The following is a 19,518-nucleotide window of genomic DNA, read 5'->3' on the forward strand; positions in this document are numbered from 1 at the left end:
AGCTGCTCTCAATCTGTGGGTTCTACATCAGAGCTCCTGCACACCAGACATTTACATTACAGTTCCTCACAGTAACAAAGTTACACTCATGAAGTAGCTCTCCAATAAGTTTATGTTGGGATGACAACGACATGAGGAACTGAAATAAAGAGTCACAGTGTTAGGAAGGGTAAGAACCGCCATTCTATAGGAACCCAGGCATCTGCACTCGGTGTCTGGAAGTGTGGTAGGCTAGGCTTCACCCTCAGCGATGCCAGCATGTGGGCACCAAGCCTAGGTTCCACCCCAATGCTTCCTGGATATGTGCAGGCCTGGTTCCATCAAGAAGTAACAAAGGAACCCTTGGCAAAAAACACTGGGTACCAAACAGGTCAGGAAAACACACCCCCTCTGCTGCAACTCCTCTCAGGAGGGCTAGTCTTTCCAGGAGGCCCCGGCTATAACCAAACCTTGTCTCCCAGTGCTTGCCCATTGGTGTCTTGGCCATATTCAGATTTGAGGACTTTGAACAGAATAGCTTCCAGCAGATTTGCATCAATGAATCCAACAAGTAGTTGCAGTCCTACTTCATCCAGCACACCTTCAAGCTGGAGCAGGAGAGAGTGGACACCTATTCCCCAGCCCAGCCCAGCCATCACCCTGAATGTGAGCTGTGTCCCTCAATATCAGCGGGATGGGGCCTGGGCACCATAGGTTCCCCAGGACCTAAAGCTATGTCCTTGAACTCAGTGCCATGCTCAGCCCTTCCAGCCTCTTTCAACCCTTCTGGAAGCTCTACTGCTCCTGCAGCAAGGCAGCAGTGTGCACATTCTGTCACGTCATTTGTGTGTGTCTACAGGAGGTCAGAGCCTGTCCCCTCTGTTCCTTTCTTTTGGTGTATTTGCCTTTCTGAGGAGGCAGCACCCACAGGTATGGGAGGCAGCCACATGCATATTCTGCAGCCATGTCTGACTCCTCTGAGGCTCAGTCCCACTTACACAACTACCCTTCAACCTCCCCACTCCATGTCACCCCTGGGGCTCTGTAAACCTTCCTGTTTTCTGTCTTTATATAATTGGTGACACTGCAGCCCTCAGTGGTGTCATACAGTGTTAGTTTGTCTTTGCACTGCCTGGAGGTCTGACTTAGGAGAATGGCTACCATTCTCATTCCTGTTCAAGAGTCAGAATCTGAATCCTATGTAAGGCTGAATAATATTCCAGCACATGGCTGTGCCATGTTGAATTTACACAGTCACCTATGGATCTTATATTTTGGCTTGTAAACACACACATATAAGACTCAAGTGACACCCAAGTGGAGAATTGCTGGAGTCCTCCATGGCTTTCTGAACCGTCTGAGAGACCATCCTGTCCACAGTGTATAGAGCACCATCTACTCATAGCTCACACAGCATGAGAAGATTAGTGAGGGTTAACCTGGCTTCTCTGTCTCCTACTTTCTGCCACACTAGCCCTAGCATCTTTCTGTATTGCAGTGAATGTTTAGAACCCAGGAGGATTCCAGCTTCCTTGCTCAAATATAGCAAGTTCCTCCTTGCCTGCTTTGAGACTGAGTCTCATGCAGCCCAGGCTGGCTTTGATCTCACCATTAGTTAAGATGGCCATGAACTCCTGGTTCTCATGCCTCAGACGTCTCTGAGTGCTGGGTGACAGGTATGCACCACTCTTAAGTCCTGCCACTGGGACAAGAGTGAGCAGAGCCAGCTCTGAAGCACACACTTTGCTGGTGTCAGTGATGACTGACTTATGATCCTGTCTTCCTTACCCATGGCCCTTCTCCTTGGTGCATGCCATCCTTCCTCCCTGTGACTCATGGGGACACCAAGCCTGAGGATGTCAGGAAGAAGTTTACTTACTTCACTGGGTTGGAGGCTGTTAGGTTCCTGCGTCAGTAGGTGAGATTCAAGCTAGAAGGTTTGTGGCATGAGAAACGGGAACAGAACTGGAATGGCAGGAACAATTGTCACCTGGCTCTGAGAAGACCAGGTGGGCAGAAACTCATCGTTGGGCAGGTAGTGAGCTCAAGTCCAGGCTGGGCATTGCTCAGCACATGTGAACAGGTGTGCTTACATGGACATGTGTTTCCCCCACATGGTCACCACTTATCCAGGCACGGTGAATACTCCAAGGAGCTTTTTATGTTTTATGTTTATGTTATGGTGTTTGTGTGTCCATACATACATATACACACATACATTCGTACATATACACGAATACATGTACATGAAAACACATGCATATACATGACTATACACATTCATGCTCACACACACATATATACACACCTACATGCATACACACATACACACACATACACACACATACACACATACACACATACATGCATACACACATACACATATACATACACACATACACACACATACAATACATATACACACATACAAATACACCTATACACACATATAGACAGACATATACACACATATACATATACACGTATACACATACATGCCTACACACATTCATATCCACACGTACATACAGACATATACATATATACTCACATACATGTAAGCACATGAGTGGAAGCCAGAGGACAGCTTGGCCCTTGTTTCTCTCCTTTTTACCACGTGGGTCCTGGGGATTGAGTCAAGCTCATCAGACTTGACAGCAAGCCCCTTTAACTGTAAAGCCCTCTCATTGGCTGCCAGTTGCCTCTTTCCACAAATTCTATCCATGGTGGGATGTTTAGAGATGTTATTCTCATGATTCCTTCAGCAATAGTGCAGACATCATTTACACTGCATTAGGAGTTATAATTCATGTAGATGTCAGGAGAGCTGGAGGCGTGGATCAAGAAGAGAGCCCACTTTCAATGTCATTATGTGGTATTGCCTTAGGCCCTTTTATACACTCCCCTGGCTTTGTCTGAGTATATGTTTGAGGTCTCTCTATGACTGTGCAAAGAAGTAAGAGATAGGGCTGGGCCACAAAATAGGAAAGTACTTGTTCATTCAAAAACAAAAACAAAAAACAAACAAACAAACAAACAAAAATAGCTCTAGGGTTAAATATTGGTGCTAGTGCTGAACTACACAGCCAGAAGGTATTTTTCTAAGTAAATAACACAATATCGGGGATGACAATATGATCAAATATCCTTCAACATAAGTTTGCAATGCTACCTACATTTTATAAATCAAATCTGACCACCGTTTTGGTTGTTTCCAATCATGTCTGAGTGCATCATCACGGGAATCCCAAGGAAAATCAGAAATGGGTTCTTGAAGCTGTTGCACAGGGCCAGTATAGACCTAAATACCACAGAGGAAACCTTGATTCTTATCTCAAGGGATCATTCACCATCCCTCTTGTCACATAACTTATGACAAGACATCACCTTTCCTAAACTTAGCCTTTTTCCCAAGTGCTGCAGAAGGGAAGATCTGGTGTCAAGGGGTCTGGATTCAAACCACAGGAACACTGAATTCATTTAAATAGGTGTAGTTTATTACTGCACACACCAATACAGTTCAACCAGAGCAACAGCTCACAACTGTGTACTGGACATTGCTAGGCCCTGCTCATTGCAAAATCCACATGGGCTCATGCACGAGTGTTGGAAATGCTTCGGTCTATGGGCCCTGACTCAGGCCATTTTACACATAATTGTTCCAATTTTCCTTGAATCTATTGGGTCCTATGTGAAGAATACACTTGGGGAACTTGTTAAGATTAACAAACCTCATAACATACAGAACATAACAGGGTATGTGACCAGCACCACACAGTTCAACGTCAGAGTTTTTTGTTCTTTGTTAGTGTTTTTCTTGGCATCCATGATGTGGACGCGTATTACAGAACAATAGGAAAGAGCTGGCTGCTGTGTAGCAAATTCACTGCTATTAAGGTAGGTATGGGGGCAAGACCTCAGCAGTAGCCCTTAAGATGGGAAGGAGATGATGTGTTTGATAACTGAAAGGAGCTGCCTCAGCTGTGTTTCTCTGCCTGCTCAGTGCCCATTCAACATCACTCTGTCCCTGAAGAGGAACTCAAGGTCTGCCCCCTGCTGCCTGTGAGCCAGGAAGAGGCACAGAAAGGCAAGGCCACAGCACTGGTTTCCAATCCCTCAGTAATGCTGGATTTCCAATAATGTACTTGTATACACAAATACACTGTGGTAAGTTGCAATAGATACTAATCATTTCTCACATAGGGCAGCAGTTGATTGACTACAACTAATTCTATTAAAAAAAAGAAACCTGGCTCTTGTAGAAATATACAAAGAAATATCTAGGATGGTGGGGGATGAATTCTGCCATGGACTGGACTCGTGGAAGTGGGGTTGGGAGAAAGATGCTGGTTAAATAGCCCACCAGGTTCACATTGTGTCAACTTGATTTAATCTAAGGACAAAGAAGTGGAGTATCTCTGATGGCTTTCTTCTAGTCCCTTTAAAGCATCACTGGGGTTTGAACTCAGAACTTCACACTTCTTGATGGGGCAACTACACTCAAGGAAGCTTAAGATTTTCATAGGCACAGTATTATGCTATATATACAGAGTAGATAATACTAAGATGTTCAGATGGTGATGTCCATTTGATGCACTCTTAATGTGCACCTAAAAAAAGTGAGATCAAGGTCCTTAAAATAGAAAGATTAGTTCCAGTTTTTTTCTACCATTCCAAACAGAACGACTGGTAGGGAGAGAATGGTAAATAATCGAGAATTTGTAGATAATGCTTTGAATGAAGTGTGGATTTCTGTGCTGGTTTAAAACAGGGTCTCAAGTATCACATGTTGCCCTCTACCTGGCTGGCCAGGATCACTTTGAGCTCAGATAAACCTCCTTTCACTTTGTAATAAATAGGCTTATAAGAGTGGCCTCGAAGGACTGTGCAGACAGTATTAGCCTTTGACAGTTGAGGTGTGTAACCCACAACTATAGTTTTAGCCATGTTTTTCCATGTCTACCAGCTATTTCAGATTGTTGCTGTTATATGCCTGACAATCAAGGATGCAGAAAAATAACCTGATACAGAGTAAGGACATAGTGATCACATCTTTGCCTCTTCCGTACGTTCTGGATGAGGTTTGTTAAAATTCCAATATTGCAAAAAGCTTTATATAGGGCCCATCACATTAAGGGTCACTATGCACTGTTCTATCTAAAATGGTCTAATCAGAACTGACTCCCATATAACACATCCTGCAATCCTCATATGAGAAGCTTGAGCTTTTAGTTTTGACTTTTTCTTTTCTCGTATTTTCTTATTTTTTGCTATATAAGTTGAGACAAAGATAGTTAAGGCCATGAATTTGCCCCCAAAATTTGAACTACGGATGTGATCAATCAGTGTTAGTGGGTGCATTCTTTAAAGTATTCATTTTTTTACTATGATAGATGCTTTTGTGTTTGGTGGGGTGGCCATTTCCCAGTGTACAGGTGCTGGGACCTTGCTCTATCCACTTAATGATGTTTATAGCCTCATTTTAGACGTTTCTGTGCCACCCTCTATATCTCTTGTGTATTTTATTTTTCTGATAAAAGCTCAAGGTATATCTTACTCAGGCCTGTGAGCAGTGCTCCTTTGGCGACATTGGTGCAAAGAGCAGAACCCCACAAGCAGCATGAGGTTCCCTTCACTGGTGTCTCCAATATTGCATTTTCCTCTGCCAACTGGTCTCCACACTTTTCCTAGCACCATAAAGACTTCAACTCCTTCTCCTAAGGAATTTTCTGGCAATTGTCGATTGCTAAGCACATGACTTCATGAGTGTTCCCCTAATACACACGCATGTTGTAACCTACCATGCAGACTATTTCTTGATGTGATATAAAGCACCTGTACATAATGAGACAGGAGAACTTTTGAGTGCATATTCAAACTGGTGTGAAATATCAGGAAGTTTTAATGGCTTACATTGGTGAATGTGGACAATTTGAGTTAGTGAGACATTTTTTGGGCAAGATTTGAAAGGAAACATTCATTTAGATGCATAGGAATTACTAAGGTTTTTTATAATCAAGCCTTGAGGAAAATTTGGCTTTGGAAGCAGGAGATGCTCAGTGGCTCTGCCCCAGGAAAGTCTCCTGGAAAGGGCACCTCTGCTTATGCTCAGTACAGGGAGAACATTAGCAGGGATGCAAAGTCTGCTCCCCATGATATCTGCTGTCCCTTCTTGGACATTCTATTGTCTCCTAGAGAGTTCTGGCATCCTCTGTGATGTCACCAGTGTTGTAGTGACAACCAGTGCCCTAGTTTCTCTCAGTCTGAGTCTGGCGGTTACAAGCTAAGACATGTTTTCCCGTCTTCGAAAGCGTTTTGGGAGGGGGAACGTCGATTCTGGAGAGACTAGAGTGAAGGAGTCTGGCCTTTCGTCTCAAAGTAATGATGGACAAAGACAGCACTTCTGGGGAATGTGGAGTAAGTTCTGGGCAGTGTATTTTGAGCTTCCTGCCAGGGTGGCTGCAGGCTTAAGCTGACCTTTCTAGCAATGGGCCACAACAACTGGAGCATCTGAACAGGAATTGAATTTCCATGAATATCACAATTCCTTAAAGTCAAGGATTTCAGAACTTTAGTTTCCCCATCCCCACAGGGAGAATATGGTAAGGCCAATGCTATTATACTGTGAACTTCTGGTCTTTACTTTTCAGATCATTTGTTCTGTTACATTGATATAATAACACCATCAGTAGTCATGGAGGGTCCACCTTTTCTGAGTTTAGACAGGGCAGCAATGTATTTCACTATCATTGCTTCTTTAAATACAGTGGGTATCTGACAGTAGTAACAGGGAGAGATTGTGCTCCAGGCAATAACCTTATGTTCTTAGACCTTCTCTGATTTCTTCTAACTGGAAGGGTCATCGTTAGCTTTATATATTAGAGATGTGTGTTACAAACTTGTTTCTAAAATACCAAAACTATTTGGAACGTGTAGACCAAGATTCAGCCTGTAAACTATTCGCACTTCTGGGGCATTTGGTATTTCACATAGGGACACTGATAAGTCTGTTGAACATATCCTCCCTGGAAATGCGTTTTAAATCCAAAGTTGTTGGCTTAGAGTATCAGGGTAGGACATCTGAGTGTCTCCAATCACTCAAGTTTTATGGATGGTGAATTTATCATCTGAGTTCTGAAGCCACAGGAGTGAGGGTCCTGAAACCAAGCTGTACCCTGTTCAGCTGATAATAATCCTGGAGAAGCCATCTCCGTGGTACATGTAAGCACCTGATGTCCGGCATAGGGAACACCTGGCTGCTTACATCTCTTGGTCTCGATAGAGTAGTGGGAGAACTGAGATCCACTGAGGAGGTCTCTTAAGCATAGACCAATCGCCTAGCAGTGACACTGGGTTCATGGCTTGTTCTCCTGTTTAGGCCTCACTGAGGTCTATGAACACTCTATGCATTGTCCCCATGCAGGTTCACTTGTGTTCTTCTACCTACAGACGCTGGGAGAGAAACATCATCCCAAGGAACTGACCTAAGCAAGAATCAGGCCATGAAGGAAAAGGAGAGGCTGATTAAAGAGCTGCAGCTCATTACCGAGGAGAGAAATGACCTGAGAGATCGCCTGAGGTTTCTGACAGAGAGATCCATGAAGAACAGGTATGAATCACTCCAAATGCTCTTGTTTCATTCCTGGGTCTGCAAGGTCACCTTTTTCTTATCCTATTAAGGTTTTGGGTTCTAGAAAGCTGTGCCTCCCTAACCACCCTGTGCTAAACCTCACCTCCCATATAGTGGAGATTCAGAACCTGACCCTTCCTGAGGAGTGAGATTGAAAATGGACTCATCTGCTTCCATTTATTTAAAAGCATAACTTGTGGTCTGAATGAAGAATTCAGGGATAAAGTCAGGGAGAGTGAGTTCCCAGTGTGCATTTGCAAAGCCCTTGACAGCTGGTGGCTTTGCAAGATTGTAATTGCAGTGAGTTTCTGGTGAGTCTCTGTACTTGCTAGGCAGGGGACTGAGTGCTGGAAGATCCAGGCAGCAGGCTGGGGTAATATAGGACACACCCTGAGTTCATATATTCCTAAATGCCGATGTTCATTGTATTCTATCATTTGGGGCCAGGCCACACTTCAGGCCAAATCCATATTATGAAGACCTGGAGAGAATGGAGGAGGCGGTCATGTCAATTCTGCACAACTTAGAGATGGAGAACACTGAGGTCCATGAGAACAACCATAAGCTGAAGAAGGAGATTACCTTCTCTAGGTAAGTCCTGGTCAGAAAGGCTATCACTTGTGGAATGGCCATTTCTGACTTTCTTTGTTCTGGATTGGACGGTCTTCAGCTCTGGTTCTATCTCTTGTGCTATTTACCCATCAGTGTTCCAGGGTCATTAGGACTCAGTTTTCAGTTCCACAAAAGAGTGTTCCTCATCCCAGGATTGTCTAGGCATCTTCAGAAGGCTCTAGATAGAACAGTACTGATTGAAGTCAGCAGAAGGTTATTAGGCTGACCTGGACCTATGGTGTCACACCAGGTTTTACAAAACTCAGTGCGTGGACCACATGGTTAGCATGACCTTCTCTTTGTTCTACTTACCTCCTTTGAGGGTGTTGGCCCACTACTAATTGATGTTGCCCCCATGCATTGTGCTTTCATGGATAGTTGTAGATCCATGTTCTTTCTCAGAGGTGTGGACACTAATTGGTGTCAGGCCAAGCAAGCAATTTATTCTTCCCTGAATTAACTCTTTATGTTTTGTGCAGCAGCCTTATATGTATCAAGATGCATTTTATTAAGTCTTCATGGGTATGTGGGACCTGGTAGAGTTTTGGGACTTGGGAGTAGGAATGGGAGAAAGGAGCAGCATGATCTTACTATGCAGACTGTATTTCCAGAAACCTGCTCAGCCAGCTCCTGATGGAAAACACATGTAGGAAGAAGTTGGTCCCACTGAAGCAGGAGAGCAAGGAGGTACATCTTGATTGTGCACTGAACCAGAAATATTTGGTTGACTTCAACAAGAAAGATAAAGACCATCAACGGCCAGAACCAGCATTATCAGGTAGGGACGAGCAGATGTGTTAGCTTAACAATATCTGATAAAATTTGCCAATTTGATACATCTTTGCTCTCTCCTACCACCTTTCTAATTTACACTCACAACCAGCCAACCACCTCATGTAATGGAATTGTTCATTGCTCTGCCTATGCACAAGTATTCTGGGAAGTTAACCACTTTTCAGAAACTGAATTATTGTGCAAGCATATTTTGCTGCTCTTTTTGAAGCTGCAGTCTAGAAATGGTGACAGATGAATAACATATCATATTATTGCATATCCATGTGATACATTGGATCCTATGTAGAGTTTTGAACAAGTTCTTGGTTCTTTGACAAATGACAATCTGTGGTCATGCGACTTCTTGTGTAGGAAGCACCTTTCCGGGATAAGAACCAAGTGCAAATGTCAAATTAGTACTTGTCATTGGCTTTAACCTTGGTGACATATGGACATCTCCTTTCTTCCTGCAACCCAATGAGGTTCCTTCCATTGCCCTGTTCTTGGTTTGCACTGGTATAAGTCTGGGTCCCATATTGTCAGCCCACATTACTGTGAGGCTCTCTGGAGATTTTGCCCTGCCCGCAGAGTTAGCAACAATGATATCACTTAAAATGTCCATGTTGACTATCCAATAGAACTGAGGTGGTAGAAGGCAGCATTCTGACAGCTGGCTTGCATTTCCCCACCAAATCAGTGTCTGAAAAACTGCCTTCCTTTCCCAGGTCTCAGAAAGTGCAAGAGAGCTGGAATTGGACACACCCCAGTAAGAGAGCTTCCTGAAGAATAAGTTGCTTTCTCAGGAGTCCCTGATGACCAACATCCTGAATGGTAACAACATTTTTTGGATGTGTATTCATCCTCTGAGTTAATTTGTCATTTCTTAGAGACCCTAAATTCATATACCACTAAGCCAGCCTGACTGATTGAGGTCTTACTTTCTTCTCAGAAAACAGCACTTGAGAGACAACTTGGGGGACCGCCTTTCATTATGTGTGCTAGAGGAGAAACAGCAATACATCTGTGCTTCTACATGTTCGTTAAGAATATGCTTTTAGAAATATTTTTGTTATGATTTTAATTGAAGTTTTCTTTTTGTTGTTTCATATTTATATCTTCTTGTTACTATTTTTACTTTCAAATATTTTTAAATATTTTTATTCATGTTAATCTTGTTTTGTTGTAAAAATGTATTTGTTATGAATAAAAATTGAATTCTATCTCTTGACTCTTAAGACCATCATTCTTACTCAATGGTTCTGTCCCCTCCTGTGGACCTAGAACTGACAGCTACAGATGGATCTCTGCATGTTCCATGGATCCTGGGCTAATAAGTGAATTCAAAGTCACCAAGGGGTACCCAGTGTGATAGTGTCTTTTGTGAGGATAATGTGGCTGTGTCTCAGACACACACTTTGTGATGTAATCACTGACACACTTTACTCAATTGTTAGGGTCCATGTGGTTCTTCTGAGAGAGCAGCAGATGCTCTACCCTGTGAGTCATCACCACAGCTCCTGCAGGTAGCTTTTGTTATTCCACATGAGGTGCTGTATTAGGTGGACAGGATCACCTCCAATTAAATAGAGAGATCTCAGGAGATGTGTGTTCACAGGGAACTTACTGAGCTGTTCGTGTTCAACGTGTTAGGTTGTCAGGCATCCCTACAGGGCTCTGGTGTTCCCACTGCTCATTGTGGGTCAGCATCATCCTCCAGCATCACTTAGTGTCCATATTAGAGCAGATCTTTCACCTAATATCAATGATGACCATATGTATTATGCAAATCTGATAAAATACAGAATAGAAACTAGCTTCTTGTAGGCCAGATTGGCTTTAGTAGTCACATGGATGTGATCAATCAGTGTTAGTCATGCCCTTCCAGCATGGTAGACTGCAGGTTGTCTGTCCCCATCACTTTGCTCTCTTGTGCCCAAACAATGCTAAGGTCAGGGCCGTTCAGCCGTGAGGCAGAGGCTCACCACCCTCAGTGCTGCCTAAGACCCCTAAGACTGTCTCTTTCGGGTGTGTGCGTGCTGGACACTCAAGGATCCTGAGATCTCAGCAGCTGAGGTTAAACAGTACCGGAGCCATTGCAATGTGGGCACACATTTGTTTGTGGAGCTGGGCCACTCTTTGACTTTTGGTGAGTGGAGAGACAACTGTTGGCTGAGCCTTTGGTGAACTGGATGGCCCCTGGCCACGTCAGCAGTCAGCAGTATCAAAGCTGAGCAACCAGTGTTTTATGTTCCATTTTGTCATCGCTGGTCAGTGTTCTGATGCCACAGCACATGGCTGATTTCAATCTCCCCATGTGGCCACAATCCCTAATTGATATTGCCTCCACTTCCCAAGTGCCACTGGAATTTCTGTAGAACCCCTAAGGCAGCAGCAAGCAGGAGCTCCTGGCTATTCCCTCCCTGCTCTCTGGATCTGCAAGTCGTTCTGTGTACATATGGCTAAGTCCTCATATACTCTTGATGCCATGATACCTTAATAAACACTTGAATCACGCCCTTTCTTACAGAGACCCCATAATGGCCAGTTTTCAACTGCTACCTGACACAATCTATAATCACCTGGGAAATGAGGGACAGTGTGGATCAGACTGGCCTTTGAGGATGACTATGCGTGACTATCTTCGTTGCTCTGGGAGATGCCAGACAGCCTCTTTTCTGATCCTAGAGTCCCTATACCCAGCCACTTGTCCCCTCTACAGCCAGACCCTACTTCTGCTCCTAGGCACTGTCTTGGACTTCCTTCCCTCAAGTGGCTTCTCTCCTTTGGTTGCTACAGAAACCTGTTATGAGGAAAGGAACAGGGAGTTAAGACTTCAAAGCCATCTTCCCATTGATGTTCTTTCTCAGAGGTCAGTGGGACACTTAAAGAGTTTTGTGTATACATTTTATTAAGCAAGGGACAATCATGCATCAGACACAGGAAACTAACAGCACATCTACCGGACCTCCTTCAACACCTGGGCATCTCTTCTGGCCTGTGCTTCTGTGTGCTGAAACCTGGGGACCAACTTCCTGTGGGGTTTCCCAGGATGACTGTGCACATTACTACACTGGCGTAAATCCTCAAAACTCACAAACAGCAACGGGACCGCCACAGGAACTGTTCTCCATCAACAGATACCACAGACCAGCAAGCAGAAGCATGGGCAGGTGGTGCTGTGGTTCACACACTTCTCTTTACTCACTAGGGCAGGTGACCCGCTGGAGAAAACAAGGAGGCAGCAGGATGGAAGAGGAAAACTACAACCCAGTCCTTGCATTAAACACCCAAGCACATTTAGACTAGAAGAGAGAAGTTTGCCAAGATTGAGGGCCACTTTGGGCATCCATCATCAATAGCCCTGGCTGTCTAGGCCAGCATCAGATCCAGCCGTCTCCAGGCAGGTGTCAGCCAGGCCCTCAAGGGCACTAAGAGCATTAACCATGAAAAATAGAACAAGATCTCTGCCTCTTGCCTGCCTGACAGCCAAGCATGTGTATGCCCTGGCTATGCTCATGCTGGGACCCCTGCTAGATATTAAGATATAGATACCTGATAGTTGATTAGGACCCTGTTCGAAAAGGAAGACACCGGATATTTCCCTCTGGCATCCATATGTGCATGCGTGGTTGTACATGCTGGTAGAATCTCTCTCTCTCTCTCTCTCTCTCTCTCTCTCTCTCTCTCTCTCTCTCTCACACACACACACACACACACACACACACACATTCAAAGTTTTGAAGCACAGCAGAAGAATCTCTGGGACTCTAAGCCTGACCAGCCTCATCTGTGAGCCACAGCTTCTGTGTGAGAGCTCCTTTGTGTGAGAGGCATAGGGTGACTGAGGAAGGTTGCTGGTGTCCATCCCTGGCCTGCAAGTGCATGCATACAGAGACATGGACACATGCACATGCTGAGTACCCCTCATCCAATCCTGAAATCTGAAAACACTGAATTTCAAATCCAGGCATTCTCCTAACCTACACCTTCCCTCAGGAATTGGAGATGAGGCCTTGCAAGAATCCTCAACCAGAGACTGGCCCAGACCTTCTGAGATCCATTCTGCCCCAGGAGAACACAGCAGGTGGTATCAGGACAACACAGACACTCAAGACTCCAGCCTGATGCAGGGACCGCCTGCTGGGTTAGGAGAAGACTCAGCATCAGGTTCCTGAACGAAAACATCACCTCTGAACACACAGGGTCGCTGTGGCTATGCCTTCAAGGCATCTTCAGCAGCAGCTTAAATGGACTAGGGATGACTATGGGAATCTGCCTGCAGGGTGATGTGGGAATCCTTTTGCTAAGGCTTGATCGCTAGATGTTGCCACAGAAACCCTTGAACTCTTCTTGGAGTACAGTCCAGGCAGAGGCTGAACACAAAACATTCTGATTATGAACTGAGTTTAACAGATAATCTGGAACCTGAAGGCCACAGGCCCAAAGGTCTGCACTGCAGGGGTGAGGCATCACTGCAGGGATGACCACACAGTGCAGGGTTGAGGTGTCACTTCAGGGATGACCACACATTGCAGGGGTGAGGCATCACTGCAGGGATGACCACACACTGCAGGGGTGAGGTGTCACTGCAGGGATGACCACACACTGCAGGGGTGAGGAGACACTGCAGGGATGACCACACACTGCAGGGGTGAGGTGTCACTTCAGGGATGACCACACACTGCAGGGGTGAGGTGTCACTGCAGGGATGACCACACACTGCAGGGGTGAGGCGTCACTGCAGGGATGACCACACACTGCAGGGGTGAGGTGTCACTGCAGGGATGACCACACACTGCAGGGGTGAGATGTCACTGCAGGGATGACCACACACTGCAGGGGTGAGGCGTCACTGCAGGGATGACCACACACTGCAGGGGTGAGGTGTCACTGCAGGGATGACCACACACTGCAGGGGTGAGCTATCACTGCGGGGATGACCGCACACTGCAGGGGTGAGGTGTCACTGCAGGGATGACCACACACTGCAGGGGTGAGGAGACACTGCAGGGATGACCACACACTGCAGGGGTGAGGTGTCACTTCAGGGATGACCACACACTGCAGGGGTGAGATGTCACTGCAGGGATGACCACACACTGCAGGGGTGAGGCGTCACTGCAGGGATGACCACACACTGCAGGGGTGAGGTGTCACTGCAGGGATGACCACACACTGCAGGGGTGAGATGTCACTGCAGGGATGACCACACACTGCAGGGGTGAGGCGTCACTGCAGGGATGACCACACACTGCAGGGGTGAGGTGTCACTGCAGGGATGACCACACACTGCAGGGGTGAGCTGTCACTGCAGGGATGACCGCACACTGCAGGGGTGAGGAGTCACTGCGGGGATGACCACACGCTTCAGGGGTGAGGTGTCACTGCAGGGATGACCACACACTGCAGGGGTGAGGTGTCACTGCGGGGATGACCACACACTGCAGGGGTAAGATGTCAATGCGGGGATGACCACACTGCAGGGGTGAGGTGTCCCTGCAGGGATGACCAGGAAGCTGACTGAGCTCCTCAGGGCTCTCCCTGTCCTGAATGTGCTTCCCTTCTAGGTGAGCACTGCAGCTTTCAGGGTGCTGAAGGCCTGTGTGGGCAGCAGTAGAAACTGCTAGCCTTGTTATTCACAGCTGAAACTATCACACAGGGCATTCCAGAAGTGAACACCACCAAAGTGGGGACTTTCACAGCATTCTGGGTAGGATGGCACAAAGCCCCATGACAATTTCACCTGCGATCCATACCAAACGTCTGCTGTCAGTGCCTGTCTCTTAGGAGCCACCTGGATGATCCAGGGGATGGTCCTAAAGAAAAGGCTTGGCAAAATTGAGGTCCCCAAAGCAAGAGGAGCAGTGAGGAGGTGCAGGGGCCGTAGACCATGGAGACTGATATATGCTGATGTTAGATACCCAGACTCATCCCTGTGTCCAAGTCTGGATGTCACAGAGGCACCTGGCAAAGGTCCCAACAGTGTCCTTCAAGATTCAGCTGTCTCCCTACTTGCCCTCCACCTAACCCACTTCCTGTGGTTCTGGGAGTCAAGGACTTCATCACCTTTTTCGTTTTCTTGTCATATTGCAGGTACTGTGACTCGACCACTCTTCCTCCTGCAGGAGACACATCGTTTGTCACAGAACAGGACTGCTGCACCAGGAAGACCCAGAGCATAACCAGGACGCTACAATGAAAGCAGGACTGACCCTTCATGCTGAATGACAGGAAAAGCACCCGGCCTTGTCTTTGTTGCAGACTGGATTCCTCAGCATTCCTGTTATGAACAGGGCACTAGTAACCTTCACAGGATACTTAGTGTTTATAAGACATTTATAGAATTCATCTTGTATATAGGCCATTGGGCTAGGAGCCAGCATCAAGGCATCAAGTAGGAGGAAATACAGAAACATTCTAGGAAGGGACAGCCAGGGGCCAGTGGGATGGCTCAGGGATTGAGGACCAGAGTTCAGATCCCAGCACATGGATGTTCACAGTCATCTGTAGAATCAGACCTAGGGGGTCCCATGACCTCCCCAGCTCCCAAGCAGCTACATGTGTGCGTCTTAGACACTTCTCACTCACTGTGAAACAACCTAAGCCACAAAACATCCCACACCTTCTTGGATGGGCCCATCCCTGGGGGAGTCTTGTGTGTTCTGGGCTTCAACTCTAGGAAGGCTTGGCCTTGTTTTATAGGATGTCTTATTACTTGTATCAGCAGAGAGAGAAAAAAAAGATCCAGTCCTGGAACCCTAGAGTACACTGCCATGATGTCACTGCTGTGCTGGCATAGGCTTAGAGATCTCTCCATGATCCATCCGAGTCACCTAGAGCTCAGGGAATGATGGAAAAGTCCATGTGAGATCGCCCAGCGCTTACAACCATGACAAAGCTTGGAAAACACAGGGCACATGTGGTGTTTGATCCTGGGTCAGTTCAAACCTCTTGAGCCTGCAGCTAAGACAAACAGATACACTGGCCTGAGTGCACAGGCCAGATCTCAGAACCTGTTTGCCAACCATGGAACACTCTGGATTCCTCCTCTCAGCTGGACCTTGATCTGCTACACCTCATCCACCCAAGCTTCTCAAGAAATGAAGCTACCAGGTTAATACAACCACAAACTGAAGGCAGCAAGAGCCTTCACCCGCCCAGTGGCAATGAGGTCAGTCCATAGGTCTCCTGTCCCTGCACCCTCAGTACCTGTGAGAGCCATGGCCACCTATTCCCTTCCGAGGTGAGGACAATTATACCCACAACCTTGCTTTCAACAAATCCTGCCTTGGCCACTGGTGGGACCCTCATGAGATGCAGCAATCTGATGCAGGCCTCCTCAGACACTTTGGCTTCCTTTCTGGCTGCTGGAGCTTGGGCCCTCTGGCCTGGCCTAATGTAGGATCAGCAACATCCAACTCTGTCGGGCCTCAGCCACCCCACATTGGGGGCCCTGCTTCACTCCTAGGTGCATTCTTTTCCCACATCTCTCCAGTCTCTCCCTCATCCCTAATTCCCCTCGCCTCTCAGGCCCAGCCCTTCAGTCTCTGATGGAGACTGTCCTGGAAGGACAGGAGCCCCTCCCCTGAGATACTCTCCCACCCCTTGCTGCTGGGCTCTGACAACTCTGCCCTTGGGCTGACTCATCTCTACAGGCACAGCCTGCTGCTCCCCTGCCCCTGCAACCCACTTCCTAGCTCTGCTTCACACAAACACTCTAAGATCTCTACACTGGATTCCTGTTCTATTTTGCTCCCTCTCTGTCCTCCAGAAGTTCTGCTGCTCTCTCTCACCACAGCAGGACCCACCAAGACACTGCTCCTGACCCCAGCAGCCACCAGCAGCCCAGGTCATGGGGCTACTAACAGCTTTGGCCCAGGACTCAGGGCTCCTTCCTTCTTCAGTATCGAGTCCAGGCTGAGACCATCTGGCCTGCTGCTGGGTCCTTGAAACCCTCAGTCTCACAGCCTCTGGGCACTCTGAGCCCTAGTCCTTATGGCTAACAAGTAGCTGCCGAGTCAAGCAACATGGGCCTCACTGGCTTCCTGGTGTGCCATGATGCTTTCCCTGCATGGCCGGCGATGACTGCATGCTAGGATTCTGTCTGCAACTAGACCTGCAGGTAACACCTGATGGGTTGACCAGGCTGTCCTCCTACTCCTGTTCTCAGGAGATTCTCCTGACTAAGCCTCCCAAGTGCTGGGATGAGAAGTATGTGCCACCATGCCAGCTAGGGGTCTTCAGGTGTGATGAAAGACTGGGATCTGTGGTCCTGGTTATTTCCAACAGTGGGGACACCAGTGTTCTGAGCATTCTGTCATCTAGGACTTATATTCCATGTACTTCACAATAACACTGTGAGACTTCTGCACTGGTTACCTGTTCTCTTTGAAACCTGTCTTCAGGTATCTGACAGTGGGAGTCTCCATGAAGTTTTTGTCACCCTGAGGATGTGGCTATATTAATAAGCTCAGGCAGCATGCAAACACAGCAGAGGTTACAAACAAGACTACCAGGCTGGGGCCACTAAGTGATAGAGTGCTCCTTTGGCATGGTGAGGGCCCAAGTTCTCTTGCAACCAACATCTGCTGGGGATGTAGCTCAGTGATTAGGCACTTGCCTAGCGTATGTGAGGTCCTGGGCTCCATCCCTAGGACTAAACCCTCATCACCTACCCTGAACTCACCAGGTCCAGGCATCACTGTCAATCCTGAGGGCTTGAGTTTGATCCTTAGGCCCTCTCTGATACAAAAAGAGAAAAAACTCCCCTGATTTGTGTTTGACCCCTACATATGTCATGCCCACCCCACTTCGAGTGTACAATTAAGGAAAGCATGAGTAAGTGGTTGAGAGGCACTCACTGCCCTTGCAGGACACCCAGTTTGCTTCTCCGCACAAACTGCATGTGACTCAGCAGGTCTCAGGGTAGAACTGGATATGTGACCCTGTGCTAAAGCACTGTCCTGAGTGGGGACTGCAGCTTCTGAAGAGGAATGCAGGCCTGGCCTCCAGACCTCCACCTTCCAGGCCTGTCTTGAGAGCCTGATGCCCTGTCAAAAGAGACTCCATCTCTCCAGAGGAGCACTGCACTCAAATGACACCTCAGTGATGAAAACTATCAGTCCCCAAAGGCATGCCACTGAGCAGAGATAGCCTCAGTCATACACCTCTGCCCATCCCCAGTACCTCGTGTCAATAACTCAACCTTTCATGAAGTAGATGGCAATGCTTGAGGTAGGATGATCAGTAGTTTACTGGCCAGTCTGGGCTCTATGAGTTACTCTCCCTGAAATCAGAGCCAGCAGGAAATTCAGCTTGAAAGCTCTTTGTAGCCGAGCTCAAGGACCTGGTTCATAGCCTGGGACCCCACACAGTAGGATAAAGTGACTCCCATGGCTTTTCCTCCACCTTCAACACTCATGCTTTGGCATGCACCCCCCTACAAGGAGATCAATATACATGGGATAAAAAATTAAACAGAAACATTAATGAAGACAATGCAGACACTTTTTAAAGGATCCCGGGAGCCCTCACTTTGTACTGTCCTTTCCTTTGCCTTGGGAACAGCACCTGCACCAGAGACTGGAGACTTCCTGCAAAAGAGAGAGGAGAGATGCACTGTTCATTCAGCCGGGGAGCTGTGCAAAGACAAAAGCCACCCGCCTTTTCCTGACAGTGGGAGCTAGGCCCAAGTGTGGGCTGCTCCTACTAGAGGCACCAAAAGAAGAGGACCACCTTCCTCAAACCTTCCTGGAAGTCAGAGCACAGGCTATGGACGTCCCTCAATCCTCAGATGACACAATTTCAGCGATGGCTCAGAGCCTCTTAGAACAGAGAGGGACCAGAGCTTCCTCCCAAAGCAAGATCCCTGTCTTATCTGACAGGTATGAGGGCTTAGGGATGGGACAGAGGATGTGACAAGGTTACATGTACCACAGGGGCTAGGTTAATAAAGAAATCAAAGAGGAAAGAAACCTGGACGATTCCTCATCTGTTCTTTTTGCTCTATTCGTAGGGATGAGGTGGCAGTGTGGGATAGAGGACTAGGACACAGCACAGCCTTCTCTGCTCAGGGTGAGCTTTCTAGGCTGCCTGGTCACTCTGACCAGCAAATTTTCAACTGTGCGACTCTACTACCAAGGCTGACACAACTGGTGCACCATGTAGTAATAGGACTGTACTGACTTAGCGACATTTGGAATCTCACAATGATCATGTGTCACAGAAGAGTTTTTTTTTTTTTTAAGAAAAGGATTTTAAAAAACTATTTATTTTGTCCATCTGAGTATGCTGTCCCTGTTTTCAGACACAACAGTAAAGGGTAGTATATGAGAGTAGAAATGGTTATGAGACACAATGTGTGGTTGCTGGGGATTGAACTCAGATCCTCTGGAAGAGCAGTCAGTGGTCTTAACCACTGAGCCATCCCTCCAGCCCCAGTATATTGTATTTTCAATATTGTTTGTTTTTATTTCTTTTCTCACCTATGTCTGTATGGCGTTTCTGTGAGTACAGGTACTCAT

At 46.9% G+C, this 19,518-nt stretch overlaps 2 protein-coding genes across 8 annotated transcripts in view; both read left to right on the top strand.

Annotated features, from left to right (window-relative positions):
- Nucleotides 1-19,518, top strand: part of LOC147998924 (uncharacterized) — a 142,681-nt gene that overhangs the window by 36,124 nt on the left and 87,039 nt on the right. The window lies entirely within an intron of this gene.
- Nucleotides 6,292-10,215, top strand: LOC147998926 (disks large homolog 5-like). The gene is made up of 6 exons (XM_087595785.1): nt 6,292-6,396; nt 7,429-7,588; nt 8,057-8,200; nt 8,833-8,999; nt 9,721-9,826; nt 9,945-10,215. Exons 1-5 carry the CDS (start codon nt 6,390-6,392, stop codon nt 9,783-9,785), a joined length of 543 nt encoding a protein of 180 aa, XP_087451911.1. The 5' UTR covers nt 6,292-6,389; the 3' UTR covers nt 9,786-9,826; nt 9,945-10,215.

This window comes from Rattus norvegicus, chromosome 19 (assembly GCF_021556685.1).
Source record: "Rattus norvegicus strain SHRSP/BbbUtx chromosome 19, alternate assembly SHRSP_T2T, whole genome shotgun sequence".
Taxonomy (NCBI): Eukaryota; Metazoa; Chordata; class Mammalia; order Rodentia; family Muridae; genus Rattus; species Rattus norvegicus.